This window comes from Ochlerotatus camptorhynchus, unplaced genomic scaffold (assembly GCF_037179485.1).
Source record: "Ochlerotatus camptorhynchus isolate MF236.1 unplaced genomic scaffold, CSIRO-AGI_Acam_v1.1 ptg000070l, whole genome shotgun sequence".
NCBI lineage: Eukaryota > Metazoa > Arthropoda > Insecta > Diptera > Culicidae > Ochlerotatus > Ochlerotatus camptorhynchus.
In genome coordinates, this window is record NW_027040560.1 from 3,921,501 (window position 1) to 3,936,012 (window position 14,512).

General features: G+C 40.5%; 1 protein-coding gene across 1 annotated transcript in view; it reads left to right on the top strand.

Annotated features, from left to right (window-relative positions):
* Positions 1-9,261, top strand: part of Sol1 — a 156,793-nt gene extending 147,532 nt beyond the window's left edge. Inside the window, exons 8-9 of the mRNA XM_065217209.1 lie at positions 1,989-2,398; positions 8,995-9,261. Coding sequence (XP_065073281.1) covers positions 1,989-2,398; positions 8,995-9,119 — 535 coding nt within the window. The 3' untranslated portion in view covers positions 9,120-9,261. The remainder of the gene's footprint in view (positions 1-1,988; positions 2,399-8,994) is intronic.
* Positions 9,262-14,512: the final 5,251 nt, after the last annotated feature.

The following is a 14,512-nucleotide window of genomic DNA, read 5'->3' on the forward strand; positions in this document are numbered from 1 at the left end:
AACAGGAAGATGCCCCAATGAGTGGGGAGAAGAGCCCGCCTTTTATCCACGAAATGTTATCAACAGGGAGTTAGCATTCCCACTATCCCCATTCGCTTCAATCGAGTGCCCTGTTGGACCATCCCTTCCCTTTTATATATGTATTTCAATGCATATACGAGTTGATTGTTATGATTATTCTCAATAATACTTACATTTCAATGAAGATCGTGCTACTTATTTTACCTTTTTTGTGATACTTATCATCACAGAAACCAATCTTGAATCGTAGACCAGGTCCATCAACAATACACTCGTTCCGAGACGGGGCTCTGTGATAACGCCGTCTTCTTCTTCTTCTTCTTCATATTCGCTCACCACCCGGAATGCATGCATCGAAAAAAAGATACAACCAGGATTAGCTTTTTTTTAGTATAAGTAACAGTTTATCCGAATACCCAAGTTACCATATTGTGTCTCAGTGACATTGTCTCACTCTGAACCCTCATTCAATGTTACTTTGTGACTATTTGGTTACTTGGATACTCATATAAAATGTTGTGCAAGTAAACTACCACTAGTTCAACAACGCCCAATTATAGACAGCTCAATGTTTATTTCATCCATTCTTTGAATCAGCGAACACCAACTTGATTATCCGCAAGGAAATACCAAAGAATGTATAGAGGTAAATCTCAAAAACACAGTTTTAACTGATAGTACTTTATAAACATCAAGCCGTCCCCACATCAGAATGGTCCATCGGTTGCGAGTTGCAATATTTAGTTCACCTAAAGATTTTGGTACTGCCCTGAAATTAATTGAAATGTCCTTTAATATCTTAACTTCCCAGAAAATCTCTGGACTTGTGTTAAGGTCCCTACATATGTTTCAAATTTTCTAAAATTTTCAAGAGTTTTGTGGACCTCCCTGAAATTCCTGGAAATTTGTAAAGTTTTTCAAAATATTAATGACGTGCATGGTTGCTGTCCTAAATTTATCGAAACTAAAATCTCCTCTGGTTAAATTTTGAGCTATAGTTGCCATATGCATTGAAATTTGCTCAAAAGCTTGTATACAATATTGCAGGTTAATGCGATATTGCGCATAAATTTACATGAAATATCGTGTAAAATTACGCCACATCTCGGTTTTAAATACTGTTCCATGACATAGGACTAGTTACGGATACAGCAACCCATTTAGCTCCTGCCTTAGGGCTTTTAGCAATATTAGTAACTGTTTTGGCTTAAATCAGTAGCGTTTCCTTAACCTCAATCTACCTGTGTACCAACTCTCAAAACATAAACAATAATCAAAATATTGGTTGCAATGGATAGATATCGAGTAAACTACACCGTTTGAAAATTTCATGTTAATTTCTGCGAGATATAGCGCGCATAAGTATAGCTCAAAATTAAACGAAAGGAGATTTTACGCGATAGTTGAAATTCAGAATATTTTTTTTTGTGTAGAAGATTATGTTTTTTTTCAACCGATTCGAGTATGAATATGGCATTAAATCTAATTTTGAAAGTTGGTGTTCAGGTAAAAAGTGAGGTTACGAGACGCCACTGACTTAAATATAACTAAAAATTATTTAAAAATAGTATTAGGAACGTAGTCTGTGCGACATAACAATAAACAACAAATCCCTCTTCAAGGGAAGAACACCGAACCGCTGCGGAGATAGGCCAGTCGTGTTCACCACTTAACCACCGGCGCCATCTATATTTTATGCATTATTCTTTGAATCCGTACTTGAAAAAGTTGGTCCACTAATGCGACTCTAAATAACTAACATGACAAGCAACAACTGTTCAACTTTTTGCAAAAAAAAACCATTCTCACCGCCGTAAACTTAATGATATTCACTTGTTTTCAGTCTTGTTTGTCTGCAGCTCGTAAAAATCCCATTTAGCTTAGAATTTTCGCTCACTCAGAATAGCCAAAACACACACACACAATTTCCTTATGTTTCTCACTCATTTTATCCCGTTTTTTCACAGCTGCGACGAAGACTCCGCCAGCGATTACGTGGAGTTTTCTAATTTTATCACCCGCGATCGCAAGTTCCTGATGTACTGCGGCCTGCGAAGGGACCTGATCGTGCGATCGGATGGTAGGTTTTTCCGCGTCACCATGGTGTCGAACGACCGGCTGGATGGGACCGGATTCAGGGCATTGTACGCGTTCGAGAGCACACTCAACATGATCGGACCGGGCAGTGGGCCGGTGGGAAGCGGAGGCAACGTAGGCGGGGTGGTCGGAGCGGCCGGTGTTCCCTTCATACCCGGTCACCATTACCAGCCGACGACGGCGGCGACGTCATCGGTGACGGATCGCAATGTGGCGTCGGTTGCGAAGGTCACCAGCGGGAAGCGCGGCGGAATCATGGCGGCAGCGGGTGACCGGTTAGGTGAGTAGATTTTTACATTTTAATTGGCTTTTCCTTGGCAAACATGTTTCATTAATTTAGGCGATCCATAAATTTGTTTTCCGATCCAAAAATAAGCAGAAAAGTTCACAAACCGCAAAGGTGATAAATAAAGTGCGTCGCAGCAAGCCATTGCATGCTGCTCCCATCGTGCCATCGCAATGTGCGATTTTCAAAAGAAGAAACCGCTCAAGAGAAGTAGGCACTTGCAACCCATAAAACGCACACATACACACACTCATGAGAATGCTATCCGAAATTGAAACAAATTCACCCCGCGAACGCGACTTCAAGCGTTGCATAAATTTAAATGGTTGACATAAACCAGGGGAAGCTGTGCAAAGATGAAGAATAGGAAAAGCGAAAGCCCAACCTCGGGAGGCGCACGCGGAAATTCGATTTCGAATTCGCGTCGCCAAGCTGATGGGATGGGTGTTTTTTCGTGGTTGGACGGTTGCCTAACCAAGGGCGCAGAAGAATTTCGGTTTGCTGTTTTGGGTGGGAAACATTTCAAAGTTGGAACGGCGAGGTCGCATGGTACCTACGTGATTGCAATCGTAGTACCCGAGGCGAATGTAGTGGAGCGTGGTGGAATTTAGTCGCAACAAGGCTGTATTTTGCTAACGGTTATTGAATAATCGATTATTTTATCGTTGATTATTGATATCGACTAATCGATCTTTATTTGTGTCAGGAGGTCAATTCCTCCCTCCCTAAGGACTTGAGGCAAATTTAAAATTGTATTGCTACTGATAAAATATTTAAATTTAGGCCAGAACAAATCATAAGTTTTTCTTTTGTCACTCGATGATCAAACCGTATATTTCAAACGTTTACATTACTTCTTAGCCTTCGTTTATAGTCTTATACTTCTTTGAAGCCGTGATTTTTGACACTAATGCATAACAGGAGCCACAAATGTTGACTGTATTTTGTAAAACACTCGGGTTATCAACAAGACATTTTGCGCATAAGTTTTTGCATCCTTTCATGGAAGAACATTGGTAATAATGCAGATCAATAGAATCAAAGCAACGGATTTTTGGGTTTTAATAAATTCCGGGTAAAGCATCAAGCGAAATACCACAAAAGAAATAGTACTTATAAAAAAAACGTTTGGTTTTCGATAGTTCCTTTTTATTTTAATATAACATGGCAGAACAGGAAACCCAAATTGATATTACAATACCTACCCAACTAACAATTTTAGCTGCAGATTAGCTTATACAGCCAAAAATTGGCTTATACAGCTAATTTTTGCCTGTATAAGCTAGTCTGCAGCTAAAATTGTTTGTTGGGTACTTTGTAAACCCAGTTTTCTCAACAATTGGGCGTGTTTCAAAAAATCCAACTAGACGTATGAATTCAGGAAGGTCTATTCTACAAAATCCAAGCGTAATATTCAAAGGAAGGAGCCAAAATCTATCTTGGCTGAGCATAAAACCGAAGACAACAAATCAAGAAGACTGGCAACTTTGCTAGAATCCAAGCGACAGATACAGTAGCGCTGCGCTTGAGTGAAGGTGGAAGCAACGCATAGAAAAATGAGCAAATTCACAAACCCAGGATGTAATCTTTGCTATCAAGTTCGTTCGAAGCATTTACCTTTGAGCGGCAGATGACGCGATTGTACCTGTCTCATAGCGTTGCATGAAGCATGAAGCATGATTGACCGCCCACGGTTGCTGCTCTGTTATTACCAGATCAGCTGCAATTACACAGAGAACCAACAGATGATGTTTGGGACTAACATTCATCCTAAATGTGTAAGAACTGGTGATCTAATATTTTAGCAATACCAGCGCCGGCCGTGTCCGAATGCAGGTCAACTAGGGAATGGGAAGGAATGTGTTGACGTGGTACTCGCTGTGAAGGAAACCGAGAAATCCTCTGCGCTTCCACGAGAAATCACTGGGATGTTGGATGTGGGGAAAGGTTGCACAAGCACACGCAGGGATCGTTTTTGGTAGAGCGATTATAATACACAAACACACACACACGCGCGCGAACTCATCAAATTTCTATTTTTAGATCAGGAACCAAACTGTGGTAAGTGATGCGATCGGTGTTAAAGAAGAATTTGTTTTCATTAAAATCTAGTGGGTATAGAATAAGGCAAAGTGAAAAATTGCAAGGAAGGGGACGGGCCTGGGATTGAACTCCCGACCTTCTGCTCAGTAAGCAGAAACGGTAACCACTGAGCTACCGAGCCTCGTCAATACCTGTCTCATAGCGTTCGTATGAGAAAATGGAAGAGTTGCCAGTCTTCTTGATTTGTTGTCTTCGATAAAAACCAAATCTTAACAAAAATACGCACAGCTTTCCCCCGAAGAGCGCGAGTAATACGTACCGCGTAAATAGAATTCGCGTAAATGGAGTACATATGAGATTTGACCTAATAGGGACCAACATGGAATATCTCGCGATCCTGGACATATAGAAGGTTACTGTCTTGGGCAAAGTTGTTCAGCGGATCAAGATCTTATCGTTGGTGGACAGAAGTTTGGAATGTTCTCACTATGCGGCGCTAGTGAGCATGAATTAATGATGCCCTTGTTTGTGTGATATCTTGAAATCCTTGACATTTAGGAAGTTCCTTTCTTCGGTGAAGTTGTTCAGTGGGTCAAGACCTTATCATTGGTAGACAGAAAATTGGAATTTTCTCACTACGCGGTGCAACATGAACATGAATTTGTGATATCCTTGTTTGAGTGATATCTTGAAATCCTTGCCATCTAGGAAGTTGCTTCCTTGGGCGAACTTGTTCAGTGGATCAAGACCTTATCGTTGGTGGACAGAAGTTCAGAATTTTCTCAATACGCGGCGCTAGTGCACATGAATTAATCATGCCCTTGTTTTTATGATATCTTGAAATCCTTGTCATCTAGGGGGGCGACTCTATCTACGATGCAGGAAATATTGTGTTTTGCTGTGGCTGAGTAGATAAAAAGAAGATTTTGAAGATTTATTGCAAAAAGATGATGCGTGATGCAAGTAGATGCGAGAAATGAAAGAAGATTTTTCGAAGATTTATTCGCTAGTGTGAGATTTTTTGAGCATCTAGAATTGAGATTTAGATGTGTCGCCCCCCTCGCTAGGAAGTTGCTTTCTTCGGCGACGTTGTTCAGTGGATCCAAGACCAATATGGATGGAATATGGATATTTCCGGCATCGGTATGACGCCTAAAACCCGTAAATCGATTTCCGACGCCATTTTTGAATCTAATATGGCGGCGTACAATTTCAGAAAAAGTGAGAAATACGGCCAAATCCCCTTCTATATGGGTATTTTCGGAATCGGGATGACGTCTAGAGAACAAAAATCGATGCCCAGCACCATCTTGAAATCAAAGATGGCGGCTGCCGATATAAGAAAAAGTGGGAAATACTACCAAATACCCTTCAATATGGGTATTTCCGGAATCGGGATGACGTCTAGAGACCGAAAATCGATATCCAGTGCCATTTTGAAATCCAAGTTGGCGGCTTACAATTTCAGAAAAAAGTGGAAAATACTACCAAATACCCTTCAATATATATACTTTCGGAATCGGGATGACGTCTTGAGACCGAAAATTGATGTCATCTTGAAATCAAAGATGGCGGCTGCCGATTTCTATAAAAGTGGGGAATACTGCTAAATACCCTTAAATATGGATATTGTCGGAATGGGGATGACGTCTAGAGACCGAAAATCGATGCCCAGCGCCATTTTGAAATCCAAGATGGCGGTTTCAGAAAAAGTTGGAAAATCTGTAAAATACTCTACAATCTGGATATTTTCGCAACAAAGACGACGTGTAGTTGTCGAAAATTGAAATGCCGAAACGGCGTCAGCGTTGACAGTTTTTTAAAAACAGGACTGCCATCTTAGATTCCAAAATTGCGTCGGACATCGATTTTGAGCCTCTACATATCGTCCCCGTTCCAAAAATGCCCATATTGTGGGGGTATTTTACATTACTATCCAGTTTATCTGTAACCAGAAGCTGACATCTTGGAATTCAATATGGCATCGGAGAGTAATTATCACCGCGATTCCCAAAATACCCACATTCAGGGTACTTTTCCTGTATCCTGTAGCTGCCATTTTGTATTTCATGACACTCATTTCTATTTCTAGATGTCATTCTCTAGACGTCATTACTTTTCCAAAAATACTCATATTGAAGGGTATTTGACAGTATTTCTATCTTTTTCTGATACCGGAAACCACCATCTTGGATTTCAAAATGGCGTTGGACATTGATATTCGGCATCTACATGTCGTCTCAAAAAATCCATATTATTGGATATTTGACAGTTTTTCTGAAGTCAATGGCCGCCATTTTCCATTACAAAATGGTGTCAGGCATAAATTGTAGTACTTGTTCCGAAAATACCCATATTGTAGAGTATTTGGCAGTTTTTCCGAATCTGAGAGCCGCCATCTTGGATTTCAAAAATGGTATCGAACAGCGATTTTCGGCATCTACACGCGTTCTGTACCGAAAATATCCATATCGTAGAATTTGACTGCTTTTCAGAAAACAACAGCCGCCATCTTGGATTTCAAAATTGCGTCGGACATCAATTTTCGGGATGTACACGTCGAACCAGTTCTGAAAATATCCATAATATAGGGTATTTGACAGATTTTCTGAAGTCACTGGCCGCCTCTTGGAATTAAAAATCGCGTCGGACATCGATTTTCGGCATCTACATGTCGTCCCCGTTCCGAAAATATCCATATTTTTGGGAATTTGATAGCTTTTTTCTGAAGTCAATGGCCACCATCTTGGATTCAAAAATGGCATCAGGCCTCGATTTTCGGGATGTACGCGTAGTACTTGTTCCAAAAATACCAAAAATTGATAGTTTTTCTGAATCTGAGAGCCGCTATGTTGGATTGCAAAATGGTGTCTGACATATATTTACGGGATGTACACGTCGAACCCGTTCCTTAAATACCCATATTATAGGGTATATGACAGTTTTTTAGAATCTGAGAGCCACCATGTTGGATTACAAAATGGCGTTGGACATCGATTTTCGATCTCTAGACGTCATCCCGATTCCGGAAATACCCATATTGAGGGGTATTTGGTAGTATTTCCCACTTTTACTGAAATCGGCAGCTGCCATCTTTGATTTCAAGATGGCGCTAGACATCGATTTTCGGTCTCTAGACGTCATCCCGATTCCGGAAATACCCATATAGAAGGGTATTTGGCAGTATTTCCCACTTTTCTGAAACCGGAAGCCACCATCTTGGATTTCAAAATGGAGCTGGACATCGATTTTTGGTCTCTAGACGTCATCCCAATTCCGAATATATCCATATTCTATCCACACATCACTGTTGGCCGTTCCTGAGGAGGTAAGGAAGAAGAACAAATTCGCTAAAAAGTTCTTGGTTTGGCAGGCCATCTGTGGGTACGGCAAGATAAGCCAGCCGTATATCACGACGGGTACCATCAACGGGTAAATCTACCTCCAGAAGCACCTCCCATCCTTCCTGCGGTCTCACGGAGGTGAGATGCTATTTTGGCCGGATTTGGTACAGAGACAACAATGTTGCTTTTGTACCAAAATACGTCAACCCACCAACTCGCTGGAACTTAACCCTATTGAGAAGTTTTGAGCCATCATGAAGACCAGACTTCGTAAAACACCTAAGGTGTTGGAGAATGCTCTGGCTTTGAATAAACAGTGGGTAAAAGTATCAAAAGAAGTCGGACCCACCATTGCGCAAAACCTTATGAGGGGTGTCAAGAGCAAGGTGCGGATATTCGGTTATGGATCGGAGATCCAATAAAGCAATGAAGTAGAATCCTAACAATTTGTATTTAATTCCCTGAAAGTTTGAAGGAATCCGATTTAAAATTAATTTTTGGTGACCATTTTTGTTTGTCTCACTTTTTTCGAGTACAGTCTTTACTCACAGCAATTGCCAACAACATTGCCCAAGACACCAAACCGATCGGAAAAACCGTTCTCGAGTAACAGTTTTCTGAAGATACGGTTAATATTTTCTATTATGCCCTTTTCAAAAATAAGACTTGATTAAAAATGGCGATTTCAAGATGGAAAATAGCACTTTTGCGGCAGCACTGGATTAGCGAATTAGTATGGAACCGATCAACATCCAACATCCCAAGTCACAACAAATTCCTTGAATCAATTGCTTGACCCAGCTGTTCGCGGGCGATCGAGATACAAAGATGGATCATGTCATGTATTTTCTGAAAATTTTCCATCATTTCATCCCACATTGTTAAAGCAATTTCCTCCGAAATTTTTCAATACCCGCAACCCGTCACGCGTTTCCCTTTTTGAATATTGTCATCTATCAGCCAGCAAAATCCTTCATTCTCACTTCAATTCCCACCGAAGACCAAGCTTCGCTCAATCAGAAAATTCCCCACTGCCCGTGTGTCACGTTTTCCGGTGTCCCATTTCTACCTGTACCCCAGTCACTCCCACCCCGAGGCCCACCGTTTGTGATTTGATACTTTTATTTATGCCACACACCGCAGAGCCACCGACTGCCGCATCGTGCCGCTATTCAAATAACAAATTCTCTTATTTATTCACAGAATTCCACTCCAGCACCTTGCTTCTGACAGGCACGACGATGTGGCTGCTGTTCGCGTCACAGCCGGCCATGAATCTTCTGCTGCTGCTTCCGGCCCTGTTGCTTCCACCGATCCTAGTAGACTGACGATGAGCATCACCTTGTCGCCTGGCACCGAATGCCGCTGTTTACTGCGATGACAGCAGCCACGAGAATGCGGAAAGTGCGGGATTAGTATAAATACCTACGAACATTCAACAGCCTTCGCCGAATGGAGATCCCAGACGAACACTTTCCGGTGCCATTTTTTTCCCTCCTGAGCCAAACCCTCAAGCTGATTAGGGAATCAGAAAGCAAATAATTAAGGTGTCGTGCTGACGAAAATGTATGCAATCCACTTGGCAGGTCGAAGATTGTTCACCGGAGTCTGGTAAGTCTGAGCTGTTTTTGTACAAAGAAAGACATTTTTTTTCTTCAAATCATTCACTAATCAGAACACCGCTATCACATGTGATAAACGTACGGAAAATGGAGCACACAAAGTTCTCCACGACGACGCAACATTATAATTGTATGTACACTCGACGAGAAAATGGAGAAAACCTAATTTTGTCCTCCCTTTGATCATGACCTACTACTTAATTGTGATAGCGAAAAGAAGAAACACTCATGTACGTACACAAACATACACACACAAAAATGAAACCTAGCAACCTACGTGGAAAAATGGAACGCGAAATCAAATAATGAAACCACAAACCGTAAAGAGAAAATTGGCCGCTCCTAGCCGAGGGGCAAACTGAATAAAACTATTTCGTACATTTCCGGTTTTTTATGCATAGAAAAAAAATGCAATTTCCTTCAATTTATTTACCTTTCGAAAGCCCTGCCAGTGCTTTTTCAAACTCTAATGGATTTCAGAGGGAAAAAAAAGCGCAAACAACCGCAAACCACCCCCGCCAGCAGAAGGATGAAGGCCTTTCGATGAACCTTGTGTGGAGCTGCCGTTCGCGGAAATGCTCGTACTTGCATGAAACGCTACACACACATACATACTCGCACATATAGCCTAAAGGAACTCGAAAAGTTTAGGAAAAACCGCTCATTAAGATACCCCAGTGTATGAACTCATTTAGGTTGCCAAGTGGCGACGCAGTGTGTAGAAAGGAAAATTCGAGCCGGTCAATTAGAGCGAAGTCTGTTGAGGTTGGTTTACGGTTTGTATATTCTGACTCGTATGTTTTCCTGAGGGTCCGAAATGATTCCAGTTAAAATTAATGATCTTCATCGTTGAGAGCGTTGGGCTTGATATTTCACGAGCAAAGGACAGTAATGGAAAACAAACTCCCAGGAAAATTAAATGATTTCATCAGCATCAGATCCTGATTCGGCATAATGTTGATGACCATTTTCACAACCTTCCCTCCCTGATGCCTAGCCACTGCTATAATCAAATTGATGCAAATAAAGTAAAAGAATGCCGCGAACGCTCGCATCTCAGTAGGCCGTTTTTCCCTCGCCAATTAATTTATTTGCAAACAAGCACGATGCGATAAAGGTTGCCAGGCAGTCGCCACATCGAGCTTGTTTTATTATCATTTTTTTTTTTTCTTCTTTTACTCCTTCTGCCAAGTGACGGCGATTTCCATTGTTATAATCGGCGGCGGCGGCTGCCATCGTTCACTTCTGCTAACGAAGTGTGAAATTGATGTTGATTTTAATTATGAATAATCAATTACGCACAGGGCCTGGCTGGATGGTGCTATTGCAGTAGTAAGGCATCATTATTATGCAGCGCGAACGTTTACGGTTTTTTTTTCTTTTGTAAACTGAACTCATTTGCAAGTGATTATGCGGCTAACCGACAAAGTAACCGAAATTAAGTGCAATTAAGTGATAATGATTATGCTCAACTGATTTGACTTCAGTGTTTGCAATGGACAGGGAAAATTAATCTGAAATTATGATCGAGAACACATGGTATTTGCAACTACAACAAAAACAGTATTCATCCACCTATGGTGAGATCTTACCCTTCTTATTTACTTGAATTTCACACGGCCAATGAGAATAACTCAGAGGGAGCCACTTCTACTCAGTTGTATGGAACTCAGCGCTGAGTAACTGCAGGTTTAGAAATTTCTCATACAGCTGACTCTCTCTCTCTCTCTCTGAGTTATTCTCATTGGCCGTGTGTTGCACTGATGCTAATTATGATAAACAGGGATGCTATAGATTTCAATACATGTCTTCATTTTGACGTTTCATATTTTGTTAAGACTTTTGAAGTTATGTGAAGAATAAAATGTATTTATAAATTAATAGTTATTATTATCATTATTATTTCAAACAGCATCTAGGAAATGGCAATTTTGAACACGCAACTTTCAAAACTGATAAGAGAAAATCTTAAATGATGTGTTCATACTTCAAGGAAGACGCGCTAGATACTTAAATCATTTCATAGCCATTAAATTTTGAAAAAAAAAAATTGATGCTTCACCAATGAATTTATGAATTTACGCTCAATTTGGAATATCGGGTATTATTTTAAATATCAGATCTAAACAAATGTTAATGTGCTGAAGTTTGAATAATTTGCGAGACAGGTCGGTGGAGGTTGAGTGGACAGTGGTCAGATCGCCCATGCAGCAAAACACCTCCATCATCGCCCTACCATATCGGTCACTTTAGAAGTGATGTTATGGAGCTATCTCTCTTCACAACACTGACCCTACTCTTACACCAATTGAATCCAATGGTACCAACCGGTAACAGATTACTGAAAAATCCTGTTCCCCTAGTTTGAAGTTGTCAGGACTAGGAATCGGTGGTAGATCTTACATCCCGCAACGTACCACGAAAAGGTAATCTACCCACGTTATGGTGCAAACATCTTAGAAAGGTGAAGGGAACCCATACTACTTATATACATCTAAATATTAAAGGGACCATCGGATTGTGCACTTTTTGGAGAATTTGATATTTGTTTAGCAATTGAAATAGTAAACATATTTAACAGATTGAACTATAGTATACCTTAAGTGGTTCACTAAAAATTCCATATTGTGGTCACAACTCCTAATACATTCCGATGAGATGTCTATGATTGTTTTTGGAAAAAATGGGAAGCTCTAGGATCAGTTTTATGAAGTTCCGTTAGTTTATCTGGAAGTTCCGGATTTCCTGGAGGGCCATCCTTTAGATCCCAGGACCCATTTTTTGCTCACAACTCCGAATTAATATTGATAAGGCTTCTGTGAAGAAATTAGAAAAAATCGTTAAGATCTTTTTTTTTTCCTTGGATTTATTTTCCGTCGATCTTGTTTTCCGTGGGAGGCAGCTCCCACTCCTGGACGCTGCCTATCGACCCATCAACTCATGAACCGGGGACCAACGGCTTTACTTCCCTTCCAAAGGAAGGCGTGATCAGAGATGTTATGCCTCAGAACATGCCGGCGGCACCGACTGGGATTGAACCCAGGCCTGCTGGGGTGAGAGGCAATCACGCTTACCACTACACCACCGGTGCCGCTAATGCTAAGATCTAGAGTCAGTTTAATGAATTTACCAATTTTAAGGATGTTTTGGATTTTCCAGAGGTCCATTCCGTGATCCCCTGGGTCCGAAATTCGTGTGACTGCTTTTGAAAAAACCACGGAGCTCTAGGATCAGTTTCAGGAATTGACCAAGTTTATGGATGTTCCGGATCTTGCGGAGAACTATCCCGTAGTCCCCAGAATTCACATTCCGGTCACAATTCCGAATTCATTCTGATAAGATGCCTATGAGTAGTTTCGACAAACCTGCGGTGTTCTAGGATCGGTTTTATGAATTAACCACTTTTACGGATGTTGCCGATCTTTTAGTGAACCAATCCGTAGTCCCCAGCATCCATTTTCTGGTCACATCTCCACATTCATTGTGATAAGACATCTAAGAGTGGTTTCGTGACATCGCCGTTGGAATCTGTTTCATGAATTGACCACTTTTACGGATGTTCTAGATTTTTTGGAGGACCATAGCATAGTCCCCAGAGTCCATATTCCGGTCACAACTTCGAATTTATTCTGATAATACGTCTTTGAGTGGTTTCGAAAAAAAAACCTCAGAGTTCTAGAATCGGTTTAATGAATTGACCAGTTTTGCAGATGTTCCGCATATTTTAGTGTATCATCTCACCCAAGTAACAATTCAGTAATCATTTAGCATCCACTCTGATTTATGATGGTTTTATAACGGCAATGAACAATCCATTTAGTTTAAATATAGCATTTCAAAGTGTAGAACATTCCTGTTTAGTAATTCAGCTTTTTGCTGTTTTAAAAACCTTTTATAGTCTGGCAAGATAGTCTTGTTTTAAAAATAAATTTAAACAGTTATCAATCCCTCCTTAAAACTGTTCTGTAATTCAAGCATAAACGTCATTAGCAATTGTTTATTAATGTCTTGATAAAATCCTTTATAAACTTCTATTATTATAAAAGCAACCATAAAACCATTAGGTTTTGCATTAGAGCAAAATGGCATTTATTGTTGCTTTTTAGACTTTTTAAAGTGAATCATTAACTCCCCAATTACTCTGTTTACAAATTGAGCTTAAAATATGGTTCCTCATAGCTAATAAATGCCAAATTTATGACAAGGAAATCTCGAAGGATAGACGAAGTAGGATGAAAAATTCAAGTCGATTTCAGCAAAGTTTACTTCTTTAGAAGAACCCGCACATCATCAACGACTGACCATCTGGCGGAGAAGAGTAAAGTGAGCGGGCCCTCGAATTCATAAAACATTTTCGAAAGTAGAAAAACATACCAGCCTTCTTCAGATCTTGCGAATAGATGACAATCGAAATAACAACCGACAGCAAACCACTGAAACTGTTAGTTAGCGGAGATTAGCTGGTTTCCGATCCATAGCAGCGATTTTATTCGGCGAAAGAATCAACTCTTCGAAAATTTCATTCAAGCGTACATCCCTGCATCGTTCGATGGTGCACTTCTGTAACCATCCGGAAGAAGGGGATCTTTTTCGGGAACGATTGCGCTTCCAGCTGTTCGAAATGCGAAATGTTGTAAAACAGTATCGCAAACTATCTAAGTAACTGCTCCCAATCCATCGGGAGAAAACCGCATGGAAGAATCCTTGATCTCACAGCGCACCTATCGAAAGATAAACAAACTTTGACGTTTAACTTTTTGCAGGCGGAATCCGGAGGCGAACCAGCCCAAGGCTGAAAACCTCCTTAATAATGAAAACCTAACCTAACCTGATCTTTTTGCAGGCAACTTTGCCTCCATAAATGCTGCCATAAATCTGAACGGGTTAGAATCAAGCAAAAGGGCTTTAGATAAATACAATTCAGCCTGCAAGTTTTCTTCATAAAAGCCATTTTAAAACCTTATTAATTTCTTAAGGAATTCTTGAAAGCAAAACAACTTTTTCGCAAATGACCCATGAAAATCAACTTTTATGCCACCGCCATGTTACAATTAGTTTGCTTGTTTTTTTTACAATCTTCGATTTTCAATCAATATTTC